The 15,288-nt window shown below is 45.2% G+C and overlaps 1 protein-coding gene across 1 annotated transcript in view; it reads right to left on the reverse strand.

Annotated features, from left to right (window-relative positions):
* Window positions 1–2,952: 2,952 nt before the first annotated feature.
* Window positions 2,953–15,288, reverse strand: part of HECW1 (HECT, C2 and WW domain containing E3 ubiquitin protein ligase 1) — a 250,247-nt gene continuing 237,911 nt past the window's right edge. The window contains exons 24-27 of the mRNA XM_061197560.1: window positions 13,559–13,705; window positions 11,836–11,950; window positions 9,610–9,808; window positions 2,953–3,080 (exon numbers count right to left, since the gene is read on the reverse strand). Of these exons, the coding sequence (XP_061053543.1) occupies window positions 2,969–3,080; window positions 9,610–9,808; window positions 11,836–11,950; window positions 13,559–13,705 (573 nt within the window). The 3' untranslated portion in view covers window positions 2,953–2,968. The remainder of the gene's footprint in view (window positions 3,081–9,609; window positions 9,809–11,835; window positions 11,951–13,558; window positions 13,706–15,288) is intronic.

Here is a 15,288-nt window from a genome sequence, read left to right on the forward strand (position 1 = left end):
GCTCGCCACAACTAGAGAAAGCCCGCGCGCAGCAACAAAGACCCAATGCAGCCAAAAATAAAATAAATAAAAAAAAAAATAGCTCTAAAAGATCTTGTTTTAGGGAAATAGTGGTTTATAAATGATTAATTTTATACTATGCCTCCATGGAGAAAACTAATACTTTAAGTTAAAAAGAAATTTATGCAAGGTAACAAATGGGTGAGATCTACCTTGCTCATTATGAATTATATGATTTGGGGTGGTTTGCACCTCCACCTGGTGAAATTAATAGCACAATCGAGTCCTATAGCTGTTTTGTTATATATGTAAATATATATATATATATAATGTTATACATAATTTAAAAATCAGCCTCATATATGAGGGAATATTAACTAAAGAAACATCACCTGGGACAAAGACAAATAAAGATTTTTCCATAGCAACCGTCTGTCCTCCTCTTCTCTTTGTTTTCCTTCCTTAGGGATTCTGTGCAAGGCTGTAATGGAAATTGGGACCCTATTAATAAGCACACTTCGCATTCTTTCAGGGACTCTGACACCAGTATGTCTTTCTGGAATTTTATACTTTTATGAAATAGTGCTCCTGTGATGCTTTGTGGGATATATCTGAGCCATGGCATTGGGCGGGGCAGTGGGAATAAGGAAAAGTTAGTTGAAAACCATTCATGCCCCAGTTTTCTATCTATATATAACTTCTAGGCTACCTTGTTCCTTCTGTATGTGGGAAGAATAGTCATCAATTAATCTCATTAACAGATTAATTAGATATTTGTGTAAATTGTGAAGCTCCCCGGGAGCAGGTTCCATCTTTGGAACAGCTTTCTCCCTTGCCAATATTCTAATTAAGTACTGAAAAGAAGAACTGAATGCTTGAATTGAGTATTTACATACATCTAACACCAAGTTCTAAAAATGAAAGATGTCCCCTGTACTAGAGATGCTATTCTATATAGGATGGTGAAACAATTTGCATCATCCTTATGTCCTGATTTCATAAACAATAGCTCCACTGGAATCCATAACTTTCCAGATGCTGAAATGTGTCCTGAATTTTACAGATCCCTCATTCTGTATTATGTAACTTACACATTCCATCATCCTATCTTGGTAAATATTCTTTTTTAGACAACAACAGAAGGCCAGATTTCTGTAACATATATATTTCCTGATTGACAACAGGTACACAGCAGCAAGGGGTACTGAGCATTCTAATGCCTACTAAAGGAATGTTTCCTTGCACAGTGCAGGGAATACAATTAACGCATTGTCTGGATACAAACCAATATGAGCGCTAGACATGGCTCTGGATGAAATTAACTTTCCCACATTTCTCACATTTCTCCCTTGTTTAACATACTGAAGGACAACAATGTGACATTTCAACAGTTCTTTTCCCAGTGAAGAAAAACACTTTCATTAGTGACATATTTCAGACGACATGATAACAAGGTTAGACAAATAGCAAATGACCATCATGTTTGGGTTTATGGCAAATGTAATTGAGAGGTTAGGCTGTCCCTGGAGCCTGCGACTGTTGTTCTGAAAACACTACGTTTTCTGAGACATCTCTTTACTGAATGCTAAAAGAAACTGGATCCCTATTTTGACACAAATCAGTGTGCCTTTGGGGAGTTAGGTCTTTGCTCCAGGAGGACCACTATGGAGGAAGGAAATGTATTATATTGCCCTTTGGGGGGTTAGGTCTTTGCTCCAGGAATGACTGCTACGGAGGAAGGAGATGTATTATATTGCCCTTGATCCCTAACAAGCACCATCACTCTCTGCGGCTTCCGATTTAGTGTGGTCCCTGTGGACAATCAGATGCGAAGGAATTTGAACACCATGATGAAGGGAAAAAAAAAACCATGAAAAAATAAAAACACTATCAAAGTTGAAATAAAAATTTGTTTGCCAAACAGGTAATTACTTGGCTTGAACAAAAGTCATGAGATTATCAGGACATTTTTCTTCCTCTGGGAAGGAGACCTGTGGCTAGATCGAACAAAGCAAAAGAAAACAGTACAGAACTCAGGTATTCCAACCAACTGAATATGTCCTTCTAATATGTCCTAATGTCCTTTTCCCCTTTCTCCTGTTTGCTTCAACATGTTCTATACAACACAATGGGGGTAGAAGCCTCGTTGTTTATGCTACATAATGAGATCTCCTTCTCGCTTCTTGGGTGGTGGGTGTTCACGGGGGGTGCACCCCCCCTCCCCCCCAGGACTTCTCTGAACTCAAGTCGAGCCACAATCCCCACAACCATCGGGATGCCCTGCGTTGCATCAGCAGGAGATGTTTTTCTTGCTGTTATTATTGGTTGGAAAGTGTAATATTTGCACCATATGTCTAGGCTAGTTCCAGGTGATGGGACCGATGCCACATATGAATCATGAGTTGAATGTATCAAAATTGTGGTGTTGCCACTGCTGTTTTTGGATGGATTGGATGCCCAGGGAAAAAGTAGAGTGGGAGGAAAAGAAAGAGTTGATCAGCTCCTATTCTGGAGTTTATTGTTAGAAATTATTAAAAATGGTGGCTCTGCTCAGAAGAGGTGGGTGTAGAAAAGCTTGGAATGCTTAATGCTCAAATTTCCCCTTAAATCATAGAAATGGAAGTAAACATTTATTACCATTTGGTCAAGTGTAGCATAACTTGCATTCATATTTCATTGTTAGTAATGGAGGTATGTGGAGATATACACAGACCTTGAGACAGCTGTTTTGTTTGTTTGTTTGTTTGTTTTTAAATATTGCATACAGGCTAGCAGTTCATTGAAAGTAGAGGAGATAAGCCTGAAGGTTACATCTTAGAAGAAGGCAATTCTTCATGCACAGCTCGTCAATCCTGATTTGGTTTGAAAACGAAAATCATGGAATACCAAAATCAAAGGAGAGTTGATTCAGGGAAAGGGAAAGGATGATGTCACTGGCCAGGAAAATGTCAGGGAAGTTTTGAGTTCCTCATTCAAGTCCAAAGGTGCTGGTTTCTTCTACCGCCGTTAACAGCTTTTCATACAACATGGAGTACGAGGGATAAGGTGGAAGATCCAATCGATTGAAGCACGTGTGTGCCCTGAATGGGGGAGAAAAGGCTGGTCAAGGTGTTTGTTTCAATGGTACAACTGGCTTGGCCAGTTCTGTGATCAGTCTGAATCTGTGAATCAAAAGTGAATCTAAAGGGGGTAGAACCATGTTTTAGGACCACCATAACACACTTGCAAACTAAGAAGCACAGCCTTGGGCTTCCCTGGTGGCGCAGTGGTTAAGAATTCGCCTGCTAATGCAGGGGACACGGGTTCGAGCCCTGGTCCGGGAAGATCCCACATACCGTGGAGCAACTAAGCCCGTGCGCCACAACTATTGAGCCTGTGCTCTAGAGCTCTCGAGCTACAACTAGTGAAGCCCGTGTGCCTAGAGCCTGTGCTCCGCAACAAGAGAAGCAACCGCAATGAGAAGCCCACGCACCGCAACGAAGAGTAGCCCCTGCTGGCTGCAACTAGAGAAAGCCCACGCGCAGCGACGAAGACCCAACGCAGCCAAAAATAAATAAATAAAAAAAAAAAAAAAAAAAAAAAGAGAACCACAGCCTTCCAGACAGGAATAGACCAGTTGAGGGACTGGAATATCTAGAAACTGGAGGGGTGGGTTTGCATTTGGAAGCAAACCACGCTATACTAGCACTGCACTAGCAAACCAGCGACATTTTACAACTGAGAGATGAAGTTGGATGTGGCCAGCAAAGGAACATAATTAGTATTAGAGGATTATGTTCCCAAGTCTCCCTGCCCAGCTCTGATTTCTGGGCCTCTGTAAACCCTGTGCATTGACCTAGAGGTGCCAGCGGATGCCCTGGAACTCTCGAGATCCAATGCTCCATCAAGGCAGGTGTAATGGAGCACTGACAGTCCGACTCCTTTACCATTTATAGTGGGGCCTGCTTAACCTGAAGCAGAGATGCTGCATTTCCAAGAACAGCTGAGCTTGGGGGATAATCCTCCCCGGATGCCTGCAGCATCCCCGTGTCACCTGCCCTGGGTTCTGCTTATTTTGTCATGTACTTCATCCTGCGGGCCCATCTATGTGGGCCAGTGTCTGGCCTAGACAAAGAATGGCTTTCCCTGCTATGTGCCAATGCGTGGACCAGGACCAGACCCTGCTAACCAAGTTGAGAAGGGCAGAAAAATGCCAAGTGTGCTTTTGGAACTGGCTGAATTAGCCAGGGGCAGGATACGGGCAGACAGCATCTTCTTGGTTTTCTTTATCTGGTCATTTTAACTGTCACTCCCGAGTGGAAATAATACAGAAAAAAAAAATCCTATTTAGAAAATAGTTGGGATCAGATTAATTCTGTAAAAGATAATTTCTGGGAACTGAAAACATTAGCAAATGGCCCCTCTTCAAGACCTAGTCTGAACACCCAGAGTTTCTTCAAGAGTTGCTCTTAGTGCATTAATCTATAGGCCTGGTTCACTCTTAAATAAATCCTAGTTTGTAATCTAGAATGAATGAACACAATCAGATCACGATTTGATTCCTCATTCCTAAGTCCTCGCTGCTCTCCACGTGTGGTCCTGACAGCATGGAGGACCTGCTTACTTCATTTCCTGGGCACTGGACCCCGTGCTCCCAGGTGGGGTGGAGCTGCGGACAGAGTCTGGAACCAGGGTTCGGAAGATCTCTAGCCTGGTCCCAGTCCAGCCACTGACTAGATTTATAACCTTGGGAAAGTCAATGAATCTTTCTGAGCCTCAGTTTTCTCACTTATAAAATGGGGTAATAATACATATTCCGTGCACCTCAGAGGGCTGGTGTGTGAGGACAGCACATAAATGCCTTTCGTAAACCGTGAATCATCATTTAAGCATCAGGGTCTCTTAATAATAATGCGACCACCATTGCAGTCATGATTTTAGGAACTGTGTCACCCTTGTGGGGACTTCAGACCCTTGGCCTCTTCCACATGACTGCAAGCAAATGAATCACCCTCATATTTGTGAAGTTGATATTTTGGAACTCCACTGGATCTGTTCAGTTGTGCCGTGTCAGATTCCACTCTGTCGGTGTTATTCTAGGGTTCCAGCATTTTGAGATCATTTTGGATTTGGATTGTGCCCATCACAGTACTATGTGTGATACTTCTAACCTGTGTCATCTACACAGTCGATCTCTCTGTCTCCTCGAGGTTTTCCAAGTTACTGATTAAAATGTGCACCAAGACAGTACCAAAGCCAGTCTTGCTCTTCTGCGGTAGAGACCACTCTAAGCTTGGTTACGAGCAAACAATGGAAAGAGGCAGCATCGCTACCGCGTGCGGCTGTGAGGCCAGTTCTTTAAGTGTGACTCCTTTTCAAGTCATCTTCTTCCACCGCCCAACTACGGCCTCAATCTCCGGACAGGTTCTCACTCTATCACTGCTGAATCTACTCTTCTCCAAGTTTGTCAATGACCTCTCGATTCCCCAATCCAGAGGCACATTTTCTATGCCCACCTCCTCAAGCTCTTTGAAAGCATCTGACAGCTCTTCCTCTGAACATCTCTCTTCCCTTGGCTTCTTGATGGCTTCTCAGTGGCTGTCAGTTTCTCTTAGGGACTCCCAAGGGCTCCCTCATGCCTCCTTTGTAGCCCGACAGCCTACAGAGCAGGGCTTCCCACCCGGCACTATGGACACTTTGAGCTTGATGACTCTTCACCGGGAGGGGCTGTCCTGTGTCTTGTAGGTGTTTCGCAGCATCGTTGGCCTCTACCTGAGAGAAGCCAGGAGGACTCCTCCCCGACAACCAAAAATGTCTCCAGACATTGCCAAGTGTCCTCTGGGGGGACAAAATCACCTCTTTCCTGCCCTCCCCCCCTTGAGAACCATCCCTATAGAGTAAGCCAACTACTAACTTAACCAGGTCTCCACCTTCATCCTGGGCTTGGGCTCAGTTTACATCTGCAGTGAAGCATGTTTGTGTTAGAATTTTAGTCCTGTTAATCCACCCATGACTCATAATTCTGTTACCCCTGGTCCCTACTCTAAATGTAAACCCCTAAGATTTTCTCCTCTCCTTTATCTTATCTCCACGCTGCCTGTGCTGGGTCTACCCTGACCAGCTCCCGAGTTTTCTTTCCTCCCAAGCCTTTCCTTGTCAAGTTCTACAGTAAGGAAACTCTCCCACCTCCTGGTCTGGATGTGGCCTCCAAGCTCTGGATGTGGTTCTCAGCACTCATGAGTGGAGATGGTCACCGTTCACCCTGCTGCATGCTGGGCTGTGGATGCACGAGCGACTTTTCCACTCCCCACTGCCAATTCTACATCATTACTTTTCAATCTTTGATCAAAAATTTCTGTGCCTCTGAATCTCATGCCATTTAGATATTTTTTTTCCCCAAACTACAGGTTTTGTCTGGCATTTATTTCAATGAAATAGGATAGGGTAGAAAATAGTGTATTACCTGCAGGTAATAAGGATGAAGTATTGTTTTGAAGAACATGTGTTTCAGATACACACACACAGGAGTACTTATGCATGTATTGTGTTGGGATGTGAAGGGTCCTTCTCTCTGTGGGCTGTAGCTAAGACACGTTTGACCATCAGTGATCTAGATATACCTTCCATACCTTCTGACCTTCTGGGTAACACATTTATTAAAATCTCTGGTACTTGGCTTAAATGCTCTCCATTTTCAGGTCTTCCCACCAGACTGTGTAGCATCTGAGCCCACTTGGTTGACTGTTCAGTGCTCTGGCCCGCCAGCTCCTTGACCCCAACCTCCGTGACCTTCTCACCCCTCTTATGCTCCAGCGATGGTGGTTTATGAAGTTTCTTCACCAGGCACTGTAAACTTAGAGCCTAGAAACCCCTACCCTCAGAGTCCTTTGTCCTAATCCCCACACACTCTGGAAAGCAAGGACTTGGCCTGATGTATCGTTTTGCTGTGACGCTCCCTCGCCTGGGAGGCCAGCTGCCTTGCTAGAGGGAAGATCTGAGGAGAATGCAGCTCCTCAGAGTGTGGGTTGCACACGGGGCTCACGGTCTCTGGGGAGCCCTGGGTCACCCCGAGGGTGCTCGGCACTCCTGCTTGCCTCAGGCTTCTATCACCTGCCACGTGGCCAGGCCAGGTCTCCCCGAACTACCATTATCGGAATTCAGAGGTTATTTCTTTCTCTCCACACATAGGTGACACTTTCCAGGTTCTTGGATCTTCAGGAAATGCACAAGGGAGACTAGTCGGGGGTTACTACTCAGAGGGTCATTTTCGCTGTCCCCTTAGAGGCATCTCAGCACTTGATTCTTGGGGCCCTTCTGGCCTACGGCGAAGTCCCCGCTTCCCCCAAGAACCCTCTCTGGGATTCGCGGGGCAGCAGCCTTTTTAGGGGTGCCTTGGCCCAGATGTGCTGGGCTGTTCATAAGCCTGACGCCCACCCTATAAGTTCTCCGCGTGGGTCGATAGCATTAATGCACATTTCAAAGCTTCCCAGAGCGTATATGTAATTAGACTCACGCTCTGACCCCAAGTGACAAAAGCAATGACTTCTGTTTCCTAAGGAGTAAAGCGGATTCCTCAGGGGGGTCTTCTCTCCGCGGCCCACCAGACGCTCTCTATCAACCGCGTCCCTTGCGAGTGTCGCACTGGACGTCTTGTCCTCCATGCCAGCTTGGTGACCTTTCCCGAACACAGCTGACCCTTCCCACCCCCAGGCTTTGCTCCTGCTGTTGCTTCAGCCCAGAATCCCCTCCACCCTTCCTTGCCCCTCAGGGCTCACCTAAATGCCAGCTTCTCTGTGTCACCGTCTCCTGTCAGCTCAATCAGGATTAGGTCTCTGTGCTACATACTCACAGCATCCTGCTTTTATCTTCCCTTCTTGGTGCTCCTCTGATTCCACCTGGGGTCGTAACCACTTACTCTCTTCCGCTCCGTTCCTCCCTAGACTGTAAGCCCCTCTGGGCAGGTGCCTTGTTGCAGCTCAGGCCCTCCTTCAGGGGCACACTGAGGGGCTCACTATGAGAGAATCATCAAATGTGACTCAAATTCACTCCTCTAAAGTAAGAGCAAAATGTTTCCAAAAAAACTCATCCTCCAAATCTATCATTACACTCGACAAATGGAAATCTTGCCTTTTTACCCTTATTTTCTTGCCAGACTTCATTCAGCAGGTTCAGTGCTCAGCAGAGCCATGCAAACAAGCACTGAGGGCCTGCTGATCGAAGTGGGTGAAGCCAGGGCTGAAAAGTGCCCCAACGCTTTAGGCTGTTAGTAACCAGCTGGGCATGCACTCTTGTTTCCCGGGCCTCCTAACGCTCACCGTCATCAGGTGAATTATCTCCGGGATGCTAGAAAGTCTAGGAAAGCTAGATGAAAATTATAGTTCAGTAAATCCTTCCACAATAGGGATTTAGCAAAGTGTCTGGGAGGCCACGTAGAAATACAGCTGAATTAAATACGAATCTTCTGTTATAATTAGAAAATATCACAGTAGAAGAAAATAATGTGGATCAATCTTAAGTTTGCTGAGCGGGTTTTATTACTATAGTACCTAGACAGAAGTATCTCTTTAGTGCTCCTTATTTCACTGATGAGGAATATGCTACCCAAAGTGGCACAGAAAGGGCCGAGGAAGTGTTGGGATGAAAACTCATGGTGCAGGGAATTCATTCCATTAGACTGCCTGGAGCCCTAGTGCCTCCTTTTTTTGCATTATCTTACAATAATTTCATCAATAGCTTACTGTATAGAAGCCACTATAGAGACCGGAGATATACACGTGGCTTGTCTGCACACATTTTGAAACACAGTAGGAAAAAGGCAACATGTACATGCTAACTATTCCAGGGAATATCAAGTGTATCCAGTGCTACGCCGTAGTGAGACAGGCTGGGACCTGGGATCCTTTACTGCAGCGCTTGCACCTGGACAAACATCTCCTTGACCAACAGAATACAAAGAAACTCTAAGGGACTAAAAATAACTGCAGGCATGGGCAGTTAGGGGCAATTATGAACAATAAGATACAAAAAGGCCACAAAGCAACTGCCATTTCTGAGATGCCGGGAGCATAAACGGGGGACTGCGCATGATCCCTGCACACAGCACCACCAAGGGGGTGCGCAGAGCACCTAAGCCGCCCCTCTGGCCCCACCCACTGATCCACCCCACCCTCAGCCCATTTAAGGGACCAGCTCACCACCCCGCCTTGGGGGTGAGTCCCAGTAAACCCTTTCCTGAATTTGTCTGGCCTCTTGTCAATTTCTGTTGATTCAAGAGTCTAAGAATCCAGGTGGGTAACAGTAGAAGTCCAGACACAGTGCTGGAAGGGCCACTTTGGACCCTCCCCCAGATGAGGCATTCCTCTTTAAATTAAATTGGGCTACGTAGGACTGACACATGGACCGTGATACCAATAGCCCAAATACCATCAGTCATCGAAAAATCACTAAGAATATGGTCTAAATGCACCTCCCTGAGACTTCTCACCCACACCTTTCACTAACGACTCATAGAACAATCCTTTGGGTGGCAGGAAAGAATTCCATCCCAACGGATAAGTGCCCAAGCTCAAATAACAAAGGGTACTTGGCCTTCTTCGGTAGGTTTCCCAAAGGTGGGCAGGAGCTCCGTACCTGGGGAGAGATGTAATTTTCCCCCATTTCTCTATGCAGAAACGCCGAAGGCCGTTGCTTCCTCGAAGGGCTGCAAAGCCTTCGTAGGGCACACTTGATGTTCCCGTGACGAACTGCAGTAATCTGAGTCTCTGCTCATTGTTGAAACGTTCCACTGCAGCCCAGAACCAGCGGATCACGAGATGCCCATCGTGATAACCTGAGCGGAGCAGGAGGGAGACCGAGAGGATGTGTACAGGGGAGGAGGGAGTGGCGGGGGTGAGATGAAATACACATCAGGCGTGCCAAGAACTGAACAGCAGCTCTTGATCTGCTGATTTCTCTCGTGATGGCCTTTAGGTAGGTCTAAAACAATTTGTATAACTGACTCAAATTTAAAAACAAAAGCCTATTTAGAAAATAGGCACTTTATAAAAAGGCTGTATGTTGTGAGGGATGTCCTCAGAGATGTTTGCTTTCTATTTAAACAACTGGGACCCCAGGAGTCCTTTTCCTGCCTGATATAAATGTAGACAAGGAGTGACGAGGCTCGGTAGAGATCTTTGGGGTTCCGAAGAGACAAAGCTCTCTACGAATACCATATTTCCTGGTATTGTCTTTGTTCTGATGTCTTAGCTCTTGGGAACGACATACTGTGGAGCGTCTAGGACTTAAGAAAGGCTGGAGGTGAATGTCAAACTTGGTCAACGGAAGATGCCGGGCTCTCCAAGTGCCCTTGGAGCCGCTGCCCCCCGATCAGCCCTGGGCCGCAAAGAGTTGGGCCCACGGGAGTAGTATGGGGCCTCTCACAGGACAGTAAGGAAACCAAGCTTGGAGCAATCACTTATGATAAGGTAAATGATTCCCTACTGACTGCAAATGCACGAAACACTCAAAGATGCAGAAATCTATGTGGACTTGGGCAGAAAGAAGGAAAGCTTCATAAGGGAAGGGAGGTGTGAGTTCAGCGTGTGAAGGGTTTGTGTGAGTGCAGGAGGGGAAATAGAGAATGATAAGAATGAGGAATCAATATGCAGGGAACAGCAAGCCGACTAGACCAGCACAGAGGGGGTTCTGCTGAGGACTGAAGGGACCTTGCTGGGGGCTCAGAGGCCTTAATAGCTAGGCAGAGACACTGTGACTTGACACCTTAGGTTGGTGGCTTTCCTACCAAGCCAGGAAGGGCCTAGTGGTCCCACAGAGGTTTCCTCCTACACGGCTGAGTGTACCGGGGAGACAAGGGAGGCTTAGATGATGGGCCCCTTGTTCACCCTCTATTATATTGATAGGGGTTTCTCTGCAATATTTTTACATGAAAAAAGGATTTTCAGCTTAAAAAACATTCAAAGGTCTCTAAGTAATAAGGAGCTTGCTTGTTTTGTGGGGCGGGAAATGGCCTGATCAAAATAAATGTTTCAGGAAGGCTGGTTTGGCAGCCTGAAGGTGAATAGCTAGGAGGGGTTAGACATTAGATTTGGAGAGATGACAGTTAGAACCGTGTTGCAGCAAACCAGGATTGATGTGAAGAGGGCTTCAGTTCTACAGGGAGCAGGACACGCTTTCCTGCCAGCAAATGACCCAGCTCTGGAGATGGTCTGTGGACGGTGGCGTTCTCTGGAACGCATCTCCACCAAGTTATGCCAGAGACGACCAGCAGGGATTACTGTCACCCCAAGGAAAGTCTAGGTTGGAAGCTGGCGGAAGGCATGGACCAGAGCCTACTTTGCACACGTACTGAAGTAAGGCCAAGTTTTTTGTAACCTTCAAAAAGTGATATTATTTTATATTTATATTATCACTACATATGGAATATATATATGAATATTATTCAGCCATAAAAGGGAATGCAGTAGTGAATCATACTACAACGTGAACAAACCTTACTAAGTGAAAGAAGCCGGACCCAAAAGGCCACATACAGTATCATTCTATTTACATGAAATATCCAGCACTGGTACATCCACAGAGACAGAATGCACACTGAGGTTTGCTGGGGTGGGAGGATGGGGGAGGAAGGGGGAGCAACTGCTTCATGGGTCCAGGGTTTCCTCTGAGAATGAGGAAAACGGTTTGGAATTAGCTAGAGGTGATGGTTGCACCACATTGTCAGTGCACTAAATGCCACCACGTCGTTCCCTTTAAAATGATTAATTTCATGTTATGTCAGTTTCACCTCAATAACATTTGTTAAGAAGTGACGGATTGTGTCTGTGAGAGCTGATCGGTCAACAAGCCCCGCTCGCTCACCTCCCCGGTACTCAGCGTTGTTCCGCCAGTCGGCCAGGTCGATCTCTGCCGTGCCCGCGATCACCAGCTCCAGCTCCCTGGCATCGAACACGGAGACCAGCCTCGAGTCCACCACCTGAAATCCACATTAGGCCTCAGCCTCCAGGCTCAACCTCCTTGAGAGGTGACATTCATTATTATTTCTGGGGGTTAAGCTGGGAGGTTGACCACTGTTTACAGCTTTTTCCCCCCAATGTGCTATCATGTTTAAGTTCAAAATCATGAACATTTTGAAACACAACCCCTTCATGAGCTGGGAACTCAAAAAAGGTCCGCTGCTTTTCACTACTATGATACATCCTCTCGGAAGGATGTTATGAATAAGCCCGACTTGACCTTCCATAGTCACATTTAAGTTTCCAAATAACATTGCCTTTTGAAGGCAAAAAGTCCAAGTCACTGTGAAGTGATTCAAGAGCTATTAGTGTTACCACTTCACTTAAAAGGGATCCTCTCCTCTACATAAAACTAGGACTTATTTCCTAGGAATGGACATTATATATTAAAATGACTGTCTTTTCCTTCCTTTCTCCCCTTACTTCCTGCCTTCCTCCTTCAAAGATCTGGGAAGATCTGCTTGACTAGGGTTCTGAGCTCCGGCTTTACATCTTGTTGCCAAATGTATCCGGTACAACTGAACACCTGCAGTGGGTACCTCCTCTAATCAAACCAGTGGACCAAGCCGGTCACCCACGCTGTTCTCCATCACAGCAGCAAAGAAAACCTTCCAACACCCAAACCCTTGTTTCTAAATTGCAGAAGTTTAACCATGTCAATTTTTGGTGCACACGAAGGCTAGCAGCCGTCAGTGTCCTTTTTTTTTGTTGATTACTATTGATCTCTGATGCATTTTTTAAAAACCTTTTTTTTAATTGAATGAAAGATTCTTTAAATTCTATAGTGCTTTATAATTTGCAAAAGTTTCACACACGTGATTTCATACAATCCCATAATAAGTCACTATCCTCCTGATTTACCATCTCAGCATGGATCACGTGGCACAAAGTGACCCTAGGAGCACATCTCCTTTTATTGTGTTTTGCTTTATCGCATTCTACAGATACCGCGTTTTTTACAAATTGAAGGTTTGGGGCAACCCTGCATCATCAGGTGATGGTTAGTTTTTTCAGTAATAAAGTATTTTTTCAATAAGTTATGTACATTGTTTTTTCTAGACATAATGCTATGGCACACTTAATAGACTACAGTATAGTGTAAACATAACTCTTATAAGCACTAGGAAACCAAACAATTCATGTGACTCGCTTTACTGTGACATTGGCTTTATTGCCATGGTCTGGAACTAAACCTGCAATATCTCCGAGGTCTGCCTGTGTAAGAAAATAAAAATCAAGCGAGAGTGGACAATGCCCTCCAGTGCCTTCATGTCACTCATTTTTATTTCACTGAGTGAAAGGAGATGCAACACGCCCGTGTCTTGGCAGGAGGTGCCATGTGTTTTCACAGGTGGCACAGCAGGGCCACACCAATGCCAGTTTTGTGAGACCACAAGAGCTGGGTTTCCCAGAGAAGTCTGACCCCTCACCCTCTATCCCCAGGAGGTCCTCTTTGCACGCTGGTGAGTACAGCTGAGCCCTCTTCCTGCCTTGCTCTTCCTCTCCCTTCTCCTAACAAGCTGTGTTGGGGGTGAAGGCCTGGCCTGTCTGCTGGGCCTGGGTCTCACCTCGTAGAAGCCCCGGACCAGGGCCTCGGTCTGTTGCACCACTCCGCGCTCCACCCGCCACCTCACCATCCTCTCGATGTACTCTTTCTTGTTCTTTTCTGTCACTTGGGTGTTGGCTCCTCCAGATTTTAACTCCCTCTCCGTTACCTTGTGGGGAAACAAAGATCATGATGCTTGTTGACTCAGCTTATCTTGCAGTGAGACAGATCGATTTTAGGAGGATGAACTCTTTGCAAAAGTCCTCTTCACAAGCATTTGGCATCATTACCTTCTTGGTTCTTTTTCCTTTCCTGGAAGTTACTAGAAAGGTTCTGGTTGTTCTAAGCAGATACTTCAGTACCTTAGAAGCATTTTTGTTTTATAAAGAGGAAATGTGTTTCTTTAACTCAAGAGGCTTAATGGAAGTAGAAGAAAAAGGCCCCTGGTTGTCCCTAAATGGAATGGAATGTCCTTATCCTATAGTCACATACTTGATTGCCCCAAATCCCAATTAGATCAAATTCTTAACAGCCAAATTCTTCCCCAACCACAGCAGATCATTGGCAGGAAAATAGTGGAGGGTGGGAGGATAGTTTTGCAGCCAGGTATAAGAGTGGCTGAAGAGTGATAGCCTGACCTTGAGAAAGGAAACAGAGATTGAAGTGGCCACGTAGTATGAAGGTGCATGTTTGTTAGGACAAGCTAACAAGAAAAGTGATGATCTGTGCTTTATTGTTTTGAAAGGCAAGAAGGCAGATAACATATTAGACATTTTTATCAAAAAGTGTTGGTGTTTGAAGGGGGTAAGCATCAGTTATCTTAAATTTTCTTAAGGGGTTCACCTTGCTGCTCAATGCTGTAAGAAAAATGAGGCATAACTGTACTTAGTTACTGATTAAAAAATATATGTATATATTTGGCACTCATGGACAAGGTACCTAAACAAAACAGTTCACAGAAGCCTGCTGATTACTTTTTCTTCTATCACTTGGGTGACTAGGGTAAATATGAAATACTTGCCAATTATAACATAATAATTGCCACCCAAGATCCATATTCTTTGGAGCCTCTGGATTTTAGCTCCCCAGTTAAAGACTATTTCCTGACACTAAGTGTGTGATGTAATCAAATTCTGGCCAATAAGGTATAAGCGGGGGTGTTGTATGGCACTTTCAGGGGGCCTCCTTAAAGGGAGGGGCTCTGCCCCTTTGTCCTGCTACTTCAGACACGGACGTGATGGTTGGGGCACCGTATGCATCTGGGTCATGAGTGCAGGTGGCCATTGTAGGGACCGCAGCCTTGGGTTGCCTGCCTCCACACTTTTATGTAAGAGAAAAATACACTGTTAGTTTCCGCAGGGTCATTGGGTTTCTTCATTAGTAGCTGAACCTAATCTTAACTAACACACCCAGGAAAAGCCTATGGTGTCTTTCAGCTGCATCTGTCTGTCTGCTCTTCACTCCATAACTTGCCAAAAGAAGGGCTGAGACTTGATTTTCTAAAACCAAAATCATCGTTCTTGGTGACCTCATTTGAAAAGAAACAGGATCGTTTAAGCTTTAAACAGATAGATATTATTCTAGATCTATAACACATCCTTATTTTTATCACTGGGAACATTTTGAACTTTCTCTGAGTTGTTCAACTCCTACGCTATATACACCTGAAGAATTGCTCTTTTTATTTTCAGCGTTATTTTTTTCCCTCTAATTTACGTATATAGTCATTTGTAGTTTACTTGACTTCTTCCT

The sequence above is a fragment of the Eubalaena glacialis genome, chromosome 8, assembly GCF_028564815.1.
Source record: "Eubalaena glacialis isolate mEubGla1 chromosome 8, mEubGla1.1.hap2.+ XY, whole genome shotgun sequence".
NCBI lineage: Eukaryota > Metazoa > Chordata > Mammalia > Artiodactyla > Balaenidae > Eubalaena > Eubalaena glacialis.